At 35.7% G+C, this 18,941-nt stretch overlaps 1 protein-coding gene across 2 annotated transcripts in view; it reads right to left on the bottom strand.

The window, feature by feature from the left end:
- PRKD1 (protein kinase D1) overlaps nucleotides 1–18,941 on the bottom strand; it is a 116,153-nt gene that overhangs the window by 41,561 nt on the left and 55,651 nt on the right. For both annotated transcript variants that reach the window (XM_063160447.1, XM_063160448.1), the window contains exons 2-4: nucleotides 16,997–17,135; nucleotides 1,126–1,257; nucleotides 274–434 (exon numbers count right to left, since the gene is read on the bottom strand). In XM_063160447.1, coding sequence (XP_063016517.1) covers nucleotides 274–434; nucleotides 1,126–1,257; nucleotides 16,997–17,135 — 432 coding nt within the window. The remainder of the gene's footprint in view (nucleotides 1–273; nucleotides 435–1,125; nucleotides 1,258–16,996; nucleotides 17,136–18,941) is intronic.

Raw genomic sequence — 18,941 nt, 5'->3', positions numbered from 1 at the left:
ATTTAATATGGGTGGCAGCTTTAGGCCTTTAAAAATAACCTAATTCTTGACAAGAGAGGAGACTCCTGGGAGTATCAGAAGTGACACACACATACCTTAAACCCACATACCTTAAGCTGGTGACCTCCCTTTTATGTCAAGATGCCTTCCCTTAATTTATAATTTACATACCACCCTCCTCTAGTCCGTAACAGGCAAAACCAGATTCTACAGCACTAAACATCATTGTTTCTCAGCTCCTCCCATGGCCTCTACAGGTAGGGAATGCCATACCAGAAGAGCTTCATCTGAGGCGCTGAGTGAGGGCTCTGCAGACACTGTCCGAATGGTGCTGGCTCCTGTCAGGGACACATTTGACAGGCGCCTTTTCCGTACACCACTGCAGTTGTTGGGAATTTTAAATGCACATCTCTTATGGTAGTTCAGACCACATCCTGAAAAGAGAAATTTAAAACCATCCCATTATGGTTTACTAGACAAAAAAGCAAGTAATTTTGGATTTTTCAAGAACAACACAAATTCAAAACCATTAGCCTTAAATTTGATGAAACTTTTCCCTCTACCCTGCTCTTTTATTCTAGCAAATTGTTAGTGAGACAATGTTATCAGCTCCAAATAGATACATCTACAACCAGTGGTTTTTCTCTGATTTTTCAAAACCTATGGTCTCAAAGTGCAGGAAATTTCCATGACCAGCACTTGGAAGTAAAGGAAGTCTCACTGCAAATGGTATATTCTATTGGATTTAGTCTACCAGAAGTCAAACAGGTGTGGCAAAGTGAGAAAACTTAGCTCCTATAACTTCATATGGATTGACAGTAATTTCAGTTAAATAATCTGAACTACTGCAAGACACAGGCTCATTAAAAATTGTAAGGAAAGAGTAAGACATGCAGTCTTTTCTTAAAACTACATATCAACCAAAGTTTTTTTACGCTCAAGGTTACAGAGCCATATCTAAGATGCCTCAGAGCAGTCAAAAAGATAAGTTCTCTAATCAGTTAACTCCTTTGACAGGTCTCACAGTCTCCAACTAATTTAAACGCAGCATTAGACACAACACACAGAAGTAGAATGGAAAAGTCTCTTCTTTAGACTGAAAAATTACATCTCACTGCAGCTTACCTTCACATTTGAGTCCCTGACGCACCAGCCCCCAGAGCATCTCTCCACAATGGTCACAGAAGGCTGGAGCCCGGTAGGAATGAACAAACAGAGCATGGGGCCGGATTTGGAAGTCTTCAAATGTAGCAGAAGCTAAAGCAGTAAGATCATACACAAAATTAACATAAATAAAAAGCAACATAACTACTCTTCTTCACTTATTAGGTACTTCACCACAGAACAACGCAAAACTCCTTTTGGCCACTATGATGCTGAACCTTGGATTTGGAATTGTTCACTGCATAATATTTTGAAGACAAAAAGAGCGATGATATGCCTTCATACTACAATAACCACTGGAAAAAGCTTAAAGCTGCATTTACAAACCTGCAGCAATGACATCTCTGACAACATTTTTCCAATCAAACACAGGAGTGTAACAGCAAAATTGTCACAGTTCAATAAAACGTCAGAAATTTTTCAAAATACTCTTTTACAGGCTTTACTCACTACACTTTCAAGGTGCATGTACATAAAATAAACTGAACACATCCAGTAAAGAAATACTGTAAGGTTTTTTTGACAAATGGAAGTGCATCTAAAACAGTGTTCCTGCTGATCACTTGGTATAATTAATTTAGCCACCTATGTTGGCATCAGTGAACTGATCACACAAGCTAAAAACATATATTAGAGCTTAAGAACAAAACATGTAATGATATACCCAAATTTCAATAGAGAAAAAAAACCTTGCAGGGCAACCTGGAAGATGGTTGTGCCTTTCTTACAAAGTGACGTGAGCCTGCAACTGGTGTAACAGCTGCAAAAGTTAGAGGGGCTAGTTAGCGCAAACTTTAAAAATTAACTAAAATGTTTTTTAAACTATTTATAACACAGAGACAGTACCACAACACTTTGAAAAACAGACTTAAATGAAATATTTTCCTTTTCTTATTATCTTAAACATATGTCAGATAATCTAAAGAAATATCGGTCAAATGTAGTAAATACTAATCACATATGCAAACATTTGATCTCATTCAGATTGCCATTTAAACAAGTTATTTGTGTGCTTACTCTTCACTGATATCAGAGTGAATGCAATAGGCATGTAGGCATTTAACAGAAATACTTTCTTTCAACAGAAACATATTCCTGATTTGCAATTGACAGAAACAAAGAAAGAGAGAAAAAACCCCAACCAAACTAACAAAAAACAACAACAAAAAAATCCCCACCCAAAAACCAAAACAACCCTTCCTCCACGCAGCCCTGGTTTTTAATGGTTCAATTAAGAGGAATTCCTAAAAGATCCAAATACCCTGGCTTCCTACTTTATCAACTAATGAAAAGAGAACCAAAAATCTGCATACTGATCAAGAAAACATTTTTAATTAACAAGAGGGTATCAATAAAGACTTATGTCCTGGTCTCAATTGCTTCTCTGCAAAATCCTGCTACTCTTTTCCAAAAGTGTCCACAGAAAAATAAGTTTCTAGTCTCAACCCAGTCTTGAGATCTATTAATAAAAGTATTTAGAATATCACCCCAAACTAGGATCCAATCATTCTAATAATATCAAATTTCACTTTTTCAAAATGTTTTTACTAGAACAATGCAAATAATTTAACAGTTTGTTTATTTCAGGATCTCCCTTTCTTCTCTCAGTGTTATATCATAAAAAGCTATATTACAAAATTTTACCTAATTCATAACACCAGGACCTCATAAAATAGTCCAACATATTTGAAATATCCTGAAACTAAATTAAATAGTTTTGTATTTATCTAAAAATGTTAGGTAAGGCATATTTTCCACTCAAGGGCTTTCAAACATTTGTTCAAATATATTATTTTTCCATTTTTTTTTTCCATACAACAGTGGTCTACTAGAAAACACAGCTCATCACAGAATGGGTTGGGTCTGGAATACACCACAGTGGGTCTCCTGGTCCAACTTCCCTGCGCAAGCAGGGTCATCCTAGAGCACATGCATGGCACGGGATTGCTCCAGATGGTTCTTGAACAACTCTGGTGTGGGAGACTCCTCAGTCTCTCTGAGCAACCTGTTCTGGTGCTCGGTCGCCTGCACAGTTAAGAAATTCTTCCTTATATTCAGGTGGAACTTCCCACGCATCGGTTTTTGTGCACCACCTCTTGTCCTAATGCTTGGCACCACCAAAAAGAGCCTGGTTCCAGCTTCTTGGCACCCTCCCTTCAGAACACATTTTAGATGTTGAACAGATTTCTCGGGATTTGACTTTAGGACTTAGAGTGAATCATCTTTTTGTGGACACTGACAGATGTTTTTCTGCACTTCCAACCAAATCAAAGAATATGTTGGAAGGGTAAAGCACTCAAAGTTTCAAAATCTATTTTGATGTTATTAAAATACAAATACACATTTGTATATTTCACTTGTACAAAGAAAACAAAATACAGGCATATTAACTTCCTTCTTTAATATCATATTGAAGATAGGAATTCAGACAACACCTTCCCAGTAGATCACTGATCTGTGAAGTTCAACAAGGATTTCTTTTTTATTATCACCAGCATGCAGCCACAGGAGGAAAAGTTGTCCCAGTCAGGCAGCAGACACCTCTCTGGTCCTACCACATATGGGTACCAACTGAGCTGTGATAGGTCAGCAGCTGGATAAGATCAAACTGTAGATGCAAATCATACTGACCCTTGATAATTCACTTCCTCTTCTCTAGTCTGGTCTATGAAATCATGATATATATGAGATGAAGACATGGTCTTCAACATTTTGGAAACTCCTGCCGCACAACACACTACAACATCTGCTCAGGAACTCAACTATAAACATATCACTAAGCCTTCCCATCTCTCCACTTGTCTCCTTAAGACTTCCCATCTGGAGTTTCGAGCCTCATCTCTTCTGTTCCAGGCTTTTGTTCATGGATTTTGCATAGCATATTTACCTACAGCTTTATGAAGAATGTTGTGATTTACATCTCTGATTCTTTGCAAATGAAATGTTCATGGAAAAGATACCTATACATGTACGTAGGAGCCTTTTCAAGGATACAGACCAAAACTGGAACACAATGCACTACCACCTTCCATACAACTGCAATGCACCCTTCTTTGCTGCTGTGCCTCTATCTTAAATTTACATGTGGAAATATAAAATCAAGAAGCTGATGGAAACAAGATACTCAGTGAATATGCACTGCTCTCCTAGGAGAAGACAAGGAAGACTCTACTATTAACACCCTCAAGACATGATAGCCATGAATTTTGACAACATTTATGTGCATTTTAGAGATGTAAACTTTTTGCTTATAAAAATAGATTTTCCTGAGGTTGTTTCTAGAAACATACAAGTAACAACCAAACCACTATTAAAACAAGAGATATGTACAATGAAAATAGTCCACGTTTCAATCTAGCAAAGGAGTTACATATCTAAGTTCATGACAATTGCATTGAATAACCTAACATTATGCCTGTATTCAAGTTCTATTTTGAATCAACAGTGCTTACTAAATTGGAAGACTGGAGAGGAGTTGTACATTGATTTACTGGGTAGTTTTACAAATAGTATGAACAGTGCACCAAAACCACAAAAAGCCTGATAAAAATCAGTAACTCAAGTTAACTTCAATTAGTTTAATAATTTAGATAATGGATTAAAAAAATATTATCTTGAAACAGCTTTAAAAAACTGGGGATTGTGAGGAGTATATATTCTTTCCCCTGTACAAGCAAACCTGAAATCAAAATCTCCCATGAGTAGTTTTGCCCTAGGAAGTGATTTATAAATTAGGTCCTCCTTTCAAACTTCTTCCTATCATCTAGTCAGTCAACTTTTTTTAATTTACATATCTAGGAAACCTTTCATATAGTCATTAATGTTCAAAGCTTTAAACTTCAGAATATTCCGGTTATTCACTGAAAAAAACCCCTAAAACAAAAGCCCTGCTGATGAAGAGAAAGATATGGGGTTTTTTTTGCAAATTAAATTGAGGCTTTTATTGGTAAAAACCTTCTGTAATTAGGCTACCCTTTTGCTTTGACAGTGCATTGATGGGATGAAGACAATATTGTGGCTGTATGTAAAATTGTGCTGTAAAAAAAGGGAGGCCTCCAAATATGGCTATAAGCACATCCTAAAAAACTTAATTTCTCTGCAGAAAAGTTTTCAATTTTATGTCCTTAATATGACACTGTTGCACTGTTAACTCTCAGATTACCTTATCATCATTGATTTAAGCTTTCCTAGTATCACCAAAACACAGGCATTGAAACTGCAGCAGTTGTGACAAGACTACTTCATCAGGTTTATTAATGACCTGGCTGTTAATGGCTATTACTCCTTGTTCTGGGCTCGGTAGCAGACCCATCATTCAGCACAGCTGGAAAGTAAAACATTGCAAGTCAGAGAGGCAAGGCCTTGCATTCAGAAAGAGGCAAATGATTTACTTCACCATTCTGTGTCCCAAGTCCAAAAGCACTCTGAACTATAAGCAGAGGTGAGATCCTGCTATTATCAGTAACAGAGCGTCACATAATGGCCACTGTCATCTTGCATCCCTGCCTCTCATGGCAGAAGAAACCATCAATAACAAGACTAGCAATATCTTGCAGCTACAAAAAGCAGGCATTCTCCTGCTACCTTCTCCCATTTGGAATGTATTTAAGAGTAATGTATTCTGTTGAGTTCCTGCAGGCATTTGTAACTTGAGTCCTTACTTGCAAGAAGTGCTGGCATCCATCACTTAAAAAATTAATATAACTCACAACTATACACTACTAAACTTCAGGCACTGGTTAAACAATAACAAGTAATGACTGAGTATACAGCTTAGCTGGACTAAGAGAAAGGAAACCATTTTATTTTTTGCAATGTTCCAATCCTGGCAATCAAATACAGTCTGAGTTTCCAGAGTCTCATTTAAGTTAGCAGAGTTCTGGCAGTTCATACAGACCAAAGACTCCATATCTGATCTCCATCCTAAAATGTGAATTAAAAACTAAACTAACTACTTCCTAAATTATATGTGTACATTTATGTATGTGTACAAAATGTGTACATTTACAATCATTCTGTTTCTTTATTTGTTCTGCTTTGAAGTAGGGTAACTTTAATATGGAAAATTTGAATCCTTTCTGGATACAAATGTGAGTTTTTTACCACTCTAGATTTTACATACAGGGAAAATCCTTCTAATACAATAAATTTAATTTTGTTTTCTTTACCTATTATTGCTTTATCCCAATGCTTTAGGTAAAAACAGTTCTAATTAGGAATGCTAAATTGACATTCAGATAGGAAGTGGGGACAGAGGGAGAGAGGTACATTTTCAGAACTGAATTTAGAGCTCTTGAGCAGAAGCCTGCTACTTTCTACATGCAACTAGTACAGGCTGCCTGCAATTTTTTCATAATACCCAGACTAACAAAAAGCAGCATGTCCTCAATCCTCCAGTGACAGAGATAGAAGAAACAGAATCACCTGCTACAAGGCTGATAACATGCTGTGCTGCTGCACCTGGACCATTTAATTTGGAAACATGAGCTTGGGTGTCCAGAAAGCCATGGAAAAGGAAAAGAAAGGTCCCAAAAAGAAACAGTAATGACAGAAAGAAGGGGAAAATGCTGGAAATAGGGGAAGATCCCAGAGATCAGAGAGAGATGGAAGCCAGAGAACCTCCACAATAGTTTTGATCAGTGATGCCCAAGGTTGGTAGCTGCAAGTAGTGGCTCAGCACGAACAAACAAGACTTTGTGCCCAGCCTTCCCTGGCCAGCAGCTACCTCCTTACTGAGGGGCAGTGGGAAGCCGGCAAATGTAAGGCTGAGAAGGGAGCAAATGAGCCAGCATGGGAGGCATCCAAGTAAGGCTCTCATCTCCTTCCTTCTTAAGTCCCAGTATCCAGATTCCCTATGGGCTGATGTTTACACTGTCTCATCAGTGACGTGAGATTTAACTAATAAACTGAAGGGGACAATAAACAATTTGCAAGCATTTGTCCAGTGCTAGCTCAGAATTTAAAGGAATTATAATAAAAGATTAACATTTATGAGTCAACGTGATTCATCTGTACACTCTGAATTTTTAAAGTTCGATTTTTATGTACTTCTATTTGTTTGTGAATGATTTCACAGTTTCCAATCTACAAACTATATAGCTCACTAGGTTTAAGTTCATTTGAAATCTCATCACACAATTCTTTCATTATGGATTTACCCATTTCTCACCCAAGTGGAAAAAGCAGCAATACCTTACTTCACAGCTTCAGGCCCTGTTAATCACAAAACACTGCAAAGGTATCAATTTAGCACAGGAAACAAAATTAAATACTCTGCAGGTTTACTGGAGCTATTGATGCTGTGTTAAAAATTGAATCTGACTACTGGCATTAAGGAGCAACCCCAAATGAAAAAAAAAAAAAAGACTCTTGCTCCTTTTTCCATGCTCTGACTAATCTATTATCTTAAAGTAAATGCTGTGAGTCTCTTACATTTTTATTTCCTCTGTCTTTTTTTTAATGATCTTCACAGCTATTTTCCAAGGATTCTGAAAAAAAGCTCAAAAAGAAGAGGTGCTCAAAAAGAATTAACAGCACTTGTAAAACATATTTAATTCCCACAAGTTTCTTTCATAAAAGGTTAAGATTTTTTTTTTTTGTTATATGGTGAATAAATGCTACTGGCTAAAAGTATAATGGAATGTAAAGTACAATCAGTACAATCTTATGTTGAACTCAGTAAGGAATGAAAGAACCACCTCTGCATACATTAAATTATTTTTAACTATACTGTTACCTATCTGCAAATGTTTAGATATCTTTTAGAATTACCCCAACATTTTATAAACATATACCATTACAGAACAAATACAAGTGGGTTGTTTGGGGTTTTTTTTTTTGCATAGTTCTATTGGATGCCCTGACGGGATGCACCCAGCAGTACTGAGGGAAGTGGCTGATGTCCTTGTGAGGCCAATCTCAACAATCTTTGAATGATCATGGAGATTGGGAGAAATGCCCGAATCCTGGAGGAAAGCAAATGTCATTTCCACCTTCAAGAAGGGTGAGAAAGAAGACCCAAGGAAACTAAATGCCAGACAGCCTCACCTGAAGCCTCTGAAAGGTGATGAAACAACACATCCTAATGTATTTAGTATTTAATTTTGTTTCCTGTGCTAAATTGATACCTTTGCAGTGTTTTGTGATTAACAGGGCCTGAAGCTGTGAAGTAAGGTATTGCTGTTTTTTCCACTTGGGTGAGAAATGGGTAAATCCATAATGACCACTTCTGGAATATGCTTTAGTGTCTGATTAATAATGCTTTCTTAAGGTCTCAGATCTTTGATGAGACCATGAGAGATATGGAACAGAAGCATGACTGTATATAACCATCCAGTTTTCTCAGCCCCACTTGAATTTTTCTAGGATAACACCAGAAAAGGAAAAAGGGAAATTAAAAATTATAAAGAAATGCGCAAGATGACATAACCTGGAAGAAATAAATTCATTATTGCTTCGAATTGTGGTTGATTTTTAAAAATTGTTTACAAAACTTCAATAATGACTCATCCTAGAAACACCTCCAGTGCCTAGCCAGGTGAATCAGAAGGTCAAAATTACAGAAGTAAAATGCTTAGTTCCTCACTAAAGACAACAGAAGTGTTCTACTCACAACATGTTTACCCAATATTTCACCCATGCACATAAATAACTGGAAATTAACACAAGGAAATGGTGATACTAACATTCCCCATATGACATTCTGTGTTCAGTTGCTTTAAACAGCTGTGACAGATGAGGAAAACCTTTAGAGGCATGGAAGAGACTTACATATAAAGGGAGATTAAAAGACTGGAAGACTGGAATTGTTTTGTTTGGAGAGGAAATGAGTAAGAGTTTACTGGACTCAAGAAGCAGAGGAAGCAAAAAAAAAAAAAAAACCAAAAAAACCACCAAACAAAAAACCCCAAAACAAAACAAAAAACACCAAACCAGGAAACAAACATAACTGCTGCAGAATAACCTTCTGCACTACCAACTACAGTGAGAGGAGTCTTCATGTCCTAAGAAGCAGGAAAGACTTCCAACCTTCTTTTTGGCAACAAGTCACATCTTAGCTATGTTAACAGAAACATTCTTGGGGCCTCTTTAAAAGTCAGAGCGAGCCAGATTTCAGCTGGAATGACAATATCTCCAGGCTTGAGTCACAACTACCATCGAGATACAAAAACCAGCAGACTGCAATCTGTGGCAGTTCCTGAGTTCCTACTCCTTGGTTGCCATTTCAAATTGTTATATTCCCCAAGGGAAGGAGGATTGGTTGTTTGTACTCAGGCCACTTTTAGCTACAAACCTCAAGCACTTCCTAGAAGATGTGTATCTTAGCACAAAATGCTGCAAACACAATTTTTTGGAAAGTACTATGAGACTGTATATTTCTATTTGCTCTTTCAAAATCAAAGCCAGCAGTCAGCCAAAGGAAATAAATTCAATGAGTTTAATAGTGATATTGAAAGATATATTTTTTACATAAGCCATATTTGATTTGAAGCCTAGTGAAGTACTGAGTTATTGAGACAACAACTTCATAAAAACTAAAAAAAGCAGAGAGATCCTCCAAACACTAGATTTTTTTTCCTGACGTACATCTGAGCAGTGTAGAATACACTGTTGACCATGTATATGAGTTGTCTGATGCTATTCCAAGGGGGCAAGTTATTCCAAGTGGGTTACCCATTATTCTTCAGTATGCTCAATCATTTATAGCTACTTTCTCTTCAGGACCACTACTGTCATTTAACAAACACACTGATACAAATGTTTCATCAAGCACATACTGGTCAAACAAACTATTGAACAAATCAATCTAACAAAGCCCTTTATGATAAATCAAAGAGTTTTCTGCTTAGCTGAGGCAAAGCTTGCTCCCCATTAAATAAGTAGCTAGCAAGAATTACCTACTGGGGAGGTAATTATTTAATGAAAGGGGATGGCGACTGGTGAGGAAAAGAGAATTCTTTGAATAGTGGCAGTTTTATAATTAAAATCTGTGTTAGTAGCAAAAACAACTGGCAGACTATGAAGAACTGTGAAAAGGAGAAAAAAAACTAATTGAAGGTTTCTTAACCAAATAGTTTAAAATATTTCAAAAAGAGATGAATTTTTTTTCCTTATATAAAACTTAAACTGAACATATAGCAGTGGTCTCCAAAGCAAGGTGCACACACCTCTGGGTGTGCAAAAGACAGCCCATTAGGGTACAGAAAGAAAATCTTATAACTTCAGCTACATATATAAACTTTAAATAAATAAACACACACATATTGAAGGTATATGCTTGAAGATTTTTAGTGATGAGGTGCACAAAAAGAAATTTGGACTTTGCCACTGTATCTTTAAGAAAAGGTCAAATGCTGTTAAAGACATATCCAGCGAAATAATTTATAGCTATATGCAAGTTTCACATACCACAGATGTGACGAAAGACTAAATAGTAAATAAATTTATAAAACAATAAACAGAGTCCTTCTACGAAAACATGGTTTTTATTATCATGCACTTTTTTCCACCAATGCCTTTTTAATTATAAGCCTTCCGTTTGATTCCGAATGCTAATCAGATTATGGGATTGCACTGTAAATCTAAACGAGCACACAAATATCCATTAAAACATTGGACAACTTTTGCAGAGTCCAGGTTTCATTCATCACCTCAAGTCTTTTCAGAAAGGATCAGCTGACATGGGGGCTGCTGAATCATGAATAACATATTGAGCTACTGTTACTAAGTGGATTGTGCTAAACTCAGTCAAAATTATAGTATCCAAAATCTTTTTTAAAAGGGTAAATGTGATATATTTCATATTAAGAAAACTGAGAAAAAATTAATAAGAAAGTTCAGTGAGGCAATTTCTTAACCTAAGAATACTTTAAGGAGAATAAAGGGGTTTTTTAAACTCCAGAGGCTTTGAAATCAGGATAATATACAAGTAAAATCAAGATTTAATTTGATCCACTTTGGAAGTTGACCAGCATTTTTTAAAGACATTAAGTGCAATTGATGTAGCTAATCAGCTTCAATTCCACCTTTCTTGAAAAGCCAGCTGTACAACTTATTGAGGTGAGGCCTGTTAAAGTGGGGTGACATGAATTATGTCTCTTCTCAGTGAAATCACGTGATAGGAATACAAAAGCATAAGAATTACTGGATCAGACAAAAATGCAGTAAGCCTGGAATCCTGTTTTGAAAGGGGAGTTCTCAAAGCAACATCAGCATTCTCTGAAGCAGAGAAGGTGACAAAGGTAGATGACACAAGGGCAGTGACATTACAAGCCATTTTCTGTTCATTGCTACACCTGACACTTTATTAGTAATGCTTTCCAGATCATTCATTAATGTATTTAACAGCACAGACTTAAGTGCCTTGCTGGTAACCTACTTCCACTGTGAAAACAGCATGCACATCTACCCTTTGCTTCCTAAGTCATAAACATTTATCCATGTGAGCATTCACCCTGTTCTCCCATGAAAACATAATTTCTTTATGAGCATTTGGACTGAAAGTGTTTGCATTAAATCTGGAAAAGCAAGTGAAATATCTCAAATGAACCAACAATTTCATTAAAGACCACACAAACCAAAAATGTATTCTCTGAAAAGATCAGACAATTAGAGATGTATGAGGTTGGATGTTTGATCTATTAGGTAGCAGTGGAACAGTGACCTCTCATATACAGGCACTAACAGAAACTAACAACACAGTTATATATGGAAAAAAAGACAATGACGCCAACATAAACAAAAAAAGGAAAGAATCTTTCAGTTCTGACAACTTTAAACAGTCATCTATCAGAAATTCATGACCCAAGAACAGTATTAGACTAATGAACAGTGAGGGATACAAAATCAATCAACTTTAACCTAATCACGAATGAGCCTTACCTCTACAGAAATAAGAAAAATGACATATAGAGAAAATTGAAAGGACACAAAGGAAGAATAATTGCTAAAGATTTCATCTCAGACAGAATAAAGATATTTGTATTTCTCAAGACACCAAAAAACTGCATGCTAAGATAGCCATGAAGGCACCAAGAGAAGGATGCTCTTCAATCACAACAAAGCAAAATCACAAACTGTGACCAACTATATAAGTACTATAAAATTATGTTATAGAGATACAATATCACAGTGTTTCATCTCAAGTTGAACTAACACTACTATCAACACTCTGTGTTGATAAAAGGCATTTACTGTAATTGTACAGCTATCCACAGCTTTTATTCAGCCCAGTATATTTTATCATAGACAGTATATACTGTACTGAATCAAAATAAAAGGTCCACATCTAACAACCAGGTGATCTACCATCTATGTGGTATTAAAACAGAAACAGCTTCTTAACAAAAGCACTTTCTTAACAAAAGGCAGGATCAATTCCTGCCCTCATCAGCTCAGCAAGGGAACGTAAAATAGCTCCTATTTGACTTTCTTGCTTCAGGAATCCTGCCAAGTTGAGCACAACTGGTCACAGCAAGCAGATGAAGTACGTTCCACTAATTCACACAAGATGCTAACGTTTCCCTGTCTGCTTCCCAGCAGCAGACAAAAACCTCTTACATCTCAATGGAAATTTGCCCAGTAAAAACAAGATAGAATTTTTATAAACAAACCCATATTAAAACTGTAAATACACAATTTTTCCCTCTATATCATGAATAGACTTGGCAAATTTATACAGCAGTTTTTAATAAACTTCATGAACAAGGTACAGAAGAGGACAAACTATGCTGACAAAAACAAGTCTAAAGACATCTAAAGCAATTGTTTCCTTGAAGCCCTCAAAATCAGAACTCAAAAAGAGAATACAGATGTACAGAAGCACAGCAATCCTCATCTGTCAGCTTCTTCTACAGAGTCTGTGCCTCTATTTAAAAAAACAACAAATACAGTTATTCTGAAAAAAGTCACAGATACACAGATGGAGGGTGGCAATTGCATCTACAAACAGCTTTAAATAATATCTTCAACACATCATTCATTTAAGAAAGGGGCTAACTGATCTACTTTCCAGATCTCATGTAACAACTTAAATTAAAAACTTGTTAACTATTTACCTTCTCTGCAAAGAAAGGGTACATAGGGCAGCACCTATCATTAATATCAATTCATTGGCATCAACAAATTGCAGTTGAAATAAGTTATTTTTATAAGCTAGTCAAAACAACACTGAAGATCTCCAAAAACCTAGGAGTTAACTTGAAGTGAGTTTATCACAGCAAAAATAATCTGTTCTGTTCAAATTTATGGTGAATTTTACATTATGCTATTTTGGTAATTAATGTTTGCATCTTTTATTTCATGAATGGAACATGAAAGTTAACCTCTCAGAGGTCCAGCTGAAGATTTCAGCAAATACTACTTGATCACATCAAGACTGAAGGACATTTTTCAGCTTAAATTCACTTTACATAAATATGTTTCCTTCTCTTGAGCAAACAGGAAAACTACATTTGAGAGAGAGATCTAACAAGATGTAACTTCTGGTTTCTATTCCTTTAAGTGTTTTTTAATGACTGACAACTCATTTCTAGCCATCTTTTGACTGTAACTTAAACTGCCACTTCTGTACCTTGCTTCCTACTAATTTTTGATAGTATTCTAATAAAAGGAACCCTTCCTACAAATACAGTTGGATAAAATCCTTTCTCCATAGATTCAGACCTTTTCAGTCTGAAATGCGGAGAACTAAGTATATATTGGATTCAATGAACATATTAGTGGAGATTTCCACAGAAGTAGTAAAGAATTTTCTGCCTTTGGGCATTCTGAAGACAAGATGGATTTTCCAATATTTTGAAGAAAAAATAATATAGAAAATACACAGCTAAGACCACAGACACATGGTGAGTTATATGTTACAGCCAGAAGGGTATTAGTGATACTGTTTAATGAATGCCCAGGAGTCCAGCCTAATAAACCAAATATATTCAACATTTCTGGTTCTAATACATTCTAAAGTGTTCCCATATTGCTATACAAACTATCAGAATCCCATAATAAAGTGTTCAAACAGATATTTTTAAAAATACATAAAATAAAAGGAAAAAATAATAGAAGTAAAACTATTTATTTATTAAGGTTACTACATTCATAATAAAATTTCCATTTTCCTCTTTTAGTGTGCAGCTAACCAAATCTCATAGACTGAACATACACTTTTGCTTCCACCCTTATAACAACATTTGACCTTTCAGTTCCAAAATGCCAGAATCTATATTGGCACTGAACCACAATTCATCTGGCTGACCGCAACAGCCTGTGCTCATCTCCTCTGGAGGAGTCAGCAGACAGACACACAACATTTGTTCAGCACAGTACATGATTCTTGCAGTCCATTAAAATACTACATTGTATTGCACCAATGCAAAATGCAAATAATAATTTTCATTAAGAATAAAAAAGCACAGCAGGTGCTGCAATATGAGCTGAGTAAATTTCTTGTGTTTCACCAGAAATTTTTTGCTCTAACACAAACTGTTTCAGTTACATTGCATGACATCTACAGGTACAATTTTCTTCACTAAAACAGACTAAGGTGTTTCAGCTACAGTGAGCAACACCTCTAAGTTTCTGCAGACAAATTTCAGCTCTTTCAAGAACTTGTAATATAAGCTCTAAACCAGCAAACAATCATGTTTACTAATTCTTAAACTGCCAAGAACATATGCAGTAGTAAAAAAATCATGGGTGGTCCTGCTTTATTAATACAGTTTTAAGTAAATTACAATGAAAAAAAGAAAATGCATACTAATGAATGTATAATCCTGAATACAAGGACTGACAGTTCAGCTTTCTGTACTCTGAACAGTATTGACCTGAGCAATAAAAAATGAATGCAGTGGATCAGTACAGCTTTTGACATCAGATACCAGTGCCTCAGGGGATGCTGACCCAAAGCACAAAGAGTTTTAAGCAGCAAAGCCATAGCAGCTACAATGGGTTCTACTGCCTCTTTTGGACATGACACTCAAAAACAATTACCATAATATACCTTGAATTGACAGAACTTTAGAACGTATATTCTGTTTAGTTCTCTAAAATGAAGGCTAGAAATAAAACACTTCGATCAGTTCAGCATATGCATCTGAGCACATATTGTATTTCATTTGTCCTTCCACCCCTCAAGCACTCATTATCAAACACTGCAGTGCTGAAGGCCAATCTCTGTTTCCAGAAGGTTTTTTTAATCCCTTCAAAATAAATTTTCAGTACATATTATTAAACACCCTGAAAAAGACTTCTTATGGCCCTGTATTTAGATAGACTTTGTCCTTTAATTAAAAAGGAGATAAACCATCTACAGCTACTTTGATATGCACTATTGTCAAAATCCATAATAATTTTAAACTATTTTAACTGAATATTTTTCAATAAAAAACTGCCTGCATTAGTTTGAATAATTCCTTAAACATTACAGATTGTTTGTACATTTCTTTCTCATTTTCAGTGTTGCAGAACTGGGTATACTTCCCCTGCTTTACATGACACAGGAGTTGTCTGCAAAAATGAATTGCTGCATTTAGTTTAATTTGAGCGAAGTGTCTTCATTTGAGGGAAGACACTAATGCTTTCAAGTGTTTATTGAGGAAATGTGCTTAATTTGAGACATCTAACTGAAGGTTTTAATTTGTAATAGAGCCATCAGTCAGGCCACGACATATTAGAAGTTTCATTTGCTGTCCTTTGCTCCTAAAGATTTAAACAGTTACTTGCCTGATTTTGGCAAACTAGAAGGTGTGTGATCTACACTTCATATAAACAATATATCAAATAAAGCACTAAAGCCCTTGTTAACTTTTTTCACTGCATCACAATTACTGATGTGGAGTGATTATGTTCTGTGGAAAATATTAAGTTCAAATTACTGGTATCTTTTTGAAAGTGAAAAGCTTATTTCCTGATATGGAAAAGGTGAATGATGACTTACAGGAATGACAGGCATTATTCCTTATTTCATTCTTTCCTATTCTAAACAAAGAATATGGAATAGTGTCCTACACAAGAAATCTATGTTTAAAAGCTCAGTTGGCTTAGATTATTTGACCTAACTTCCACTCTTTTCAGCATCCATTAGGACTTCACCTTTCTCTTCACTATCCTACACCCTTCTACAGCTGCAATTTTTACTTTCATATGGCATACATGTCTCTGTACTTAAGCATCTTTCCAGATGCTCCAACTGCATGTTCCAACTGCAGAAACTCAGCCCTTAAATCATCTTCCAAGTTTTACTTGCCAAATAGCACCTTTACATCTTTAAGGTTCCAGCATTCACTCTACTGCACACCCATGCAAACTCTGCACCATTCCAAGTCACAAAGCTCATATCTTACATCTAAGCTTTTGACAAGTCCTATTGACACCTAATGACATCCTCTGACTTCTTCTGTATTTGAGTCACATTATTGTGCTCTCTCCTTCCTCTCATAATTCCAAAAAATAGATCATGTAAAGAGTCGGAGCAGTCTTGGCAAGCAAAACCACGCAGGGCTTTGAAAAAGCAATTACTCTATTTCCAACGGACACTTTCACAGCACTCTAGCAAAAAGCTTATTAATGTTAATATTAACTAGTTTACTAGCTTATTAACACTATTAACTAGTTAACCTGTTGCTTAACTAGTAATAAGGATGAAAGGAGTTGTTACAAAATACACAGGGCAACAGAAAAAAAACCTAAAGGCATAATATGCCTAATATACGTCTGAGAAAGGAAATTTTGGTTGTATGGACTCTCACCCATGCTGGGTTAAAATTCAATTGGGAGAAAACTACTCAGGATATTTTCATTTGCAAAAGAATGACAGTAATTTTCATTGTTTTTTAGTTACCTGATAAGACAACTTCAACTAGGTCTCCTTCTTGGATATCTGCAGCTGATTTCACCAACTGGAGAATGTTTTCAGAGGTAGGGTCATGGCGGAAGAGCAAGATTTTGTCGTACATTCCATAAAAACCACATTCGGGAAACTGCAAACACAAACCCATGAGAATTCACTATGCTGTAAAACACATAACTGTAAAATACAAAACTGTAAAACACAATGAACGTATAACGAAATTTTGAGGGGAGACTGGATCACTTCTCAGACTAGTATCAAATAGGATATATATTTTTTCATCTTTGAAAATATTTATTACTATATTCTGAAATGTTTTTACCACCAAGCAAGTAAGCTCATTTGCCTTTTTCTTCCTGTGAACAATGCAGTATCCACTAGGAAATGAGAGAGAAGTGAATGTATCTTGCAGCCACTACTGGTAACTTTTTCCTCACACTTCCTGAGTAAGATAATTTAATTAGACCTGGAGCAGCTGTTTGGACTAGATGTTCTTTGGAGTGCCCTACATTATATTATTCCATGATTCTATGATCTCTCCCCAGATGTCTGCCCAAAAGAAGACAAAAGAAATATATTTTAGCTCTGCTTAAGATGCAATGCTTAAATGACAACTCAATGTGAAATATCTGTTTTTTGAGACTGAAGTTACCAGGCACATAAAACAATGTTTCAAAACAATATTTCAAAATTTAATCATAATCTTTTGTTTCAATGCAGAGAAACTGGAGTTTCAAAATCATAATAAATCCTATTTAAACTAAAAAAAGTTTTTTTTAAAAAAATCTGAGGTTATACACTGGAGCTTATTATCTAGGTAACTGTTTTCCTTTTCTTTTTTTGTTTTCTGAAGCAAAAAAAAAATGTGCTTTTTTCATACTCCCAGCCTAAAGAACTAAGACTTTGTTCTGAAAACACAACCAAGAGACCCTTTCTATGTTACAAGACAATCCACTCAATTTTACATCAATGCACTACTCCTTGTTTTGGCAACATGCAATGAAAAAAACACAATGACAAGTACAGCCAGAGAAATAAACTGGTATGTTTTGAGGTTACACACAAACACAGTGGCATTCCTAAGAATTTTCTTTATAGAGGCAGTGAAATATTATTCTTCAAAATGGGAACTGCTGATCCTTTTTAAAACTGCAAAATTTTTCTCATTTCACTGGATTTCAGAAATACCAGAGGCATTTCCCTCTAAATTCATTATGATTTAAATTGCTTGCTCTCTCTTTACATTACCATTCCATTTGCTTTTTTCAAATAGCTCAACTTTTTCTACCTAAAAAAATATTTGCAATATTACACATTCTATGTATGTATGTAAAAATACGTGTATCATGAGGTACAAGTTATTATATTCTGTAGAAAAAAGTAAATTCAACCACAACATTTTTGATAAATTACATACGAGAAATCTTCTGTTTGAATTAGTTTTCCCCAGATACACTACTCTCATGTCAAAACAGTCATTTTGATGGTGAGATTCTCAAACATTGTATAAGGACCAACTGTTGCAACAGTGACAAAAATTCCCTCAGCTAAACTTATTCTTGCCAACAATAATGCCGATATGCACAGACCAAAGTAAACACAAAGAAGCCACGATGCTTTTGGTATTACACCACCACAAACAGCATTCGGTTCTGCTGAACAGGAGACAAAGCAGGAAATTTATGGTGTTGGAGCTGAACTCCCTAGCACCAACAGAAGGGAAGGGCCTGTTTCAGTATAACAGCTGCTTAAAGCAGAATTACCAGAGTTAAATGGTCATTGTAATGGCCATAGTGAGGAAATACAGTATATGTGTAAGAATCAGGAGTGGAAGACTTGCTCACAGGTTCAGAAACAGGATGTATTTCTGGCTGCTTAACAAGTCATCAGTAGCAATTAAGACATCAAAGCTGTCCATAAACACCTTGTTTGCCTA

Source organism: Melospiza melodia, chromosome 6, assembly GCF_035770615.1.
Source record: "Melospiza melodia melodia isolate bMelMel2 chromosome 6, bMelMel2.pri, whole genome shotgun sequence".
Taxonomy (NCBI): Eukaryota; Metazoa; Chordata; class Aves; order Passeriformes; family Passerellidae; genus Melospiza; species Melospiza melodia.
Note: the sequence above shows the minus strand (reverse complement) of the source record. Positions and strands in the feature narration are given on the sequence as shown.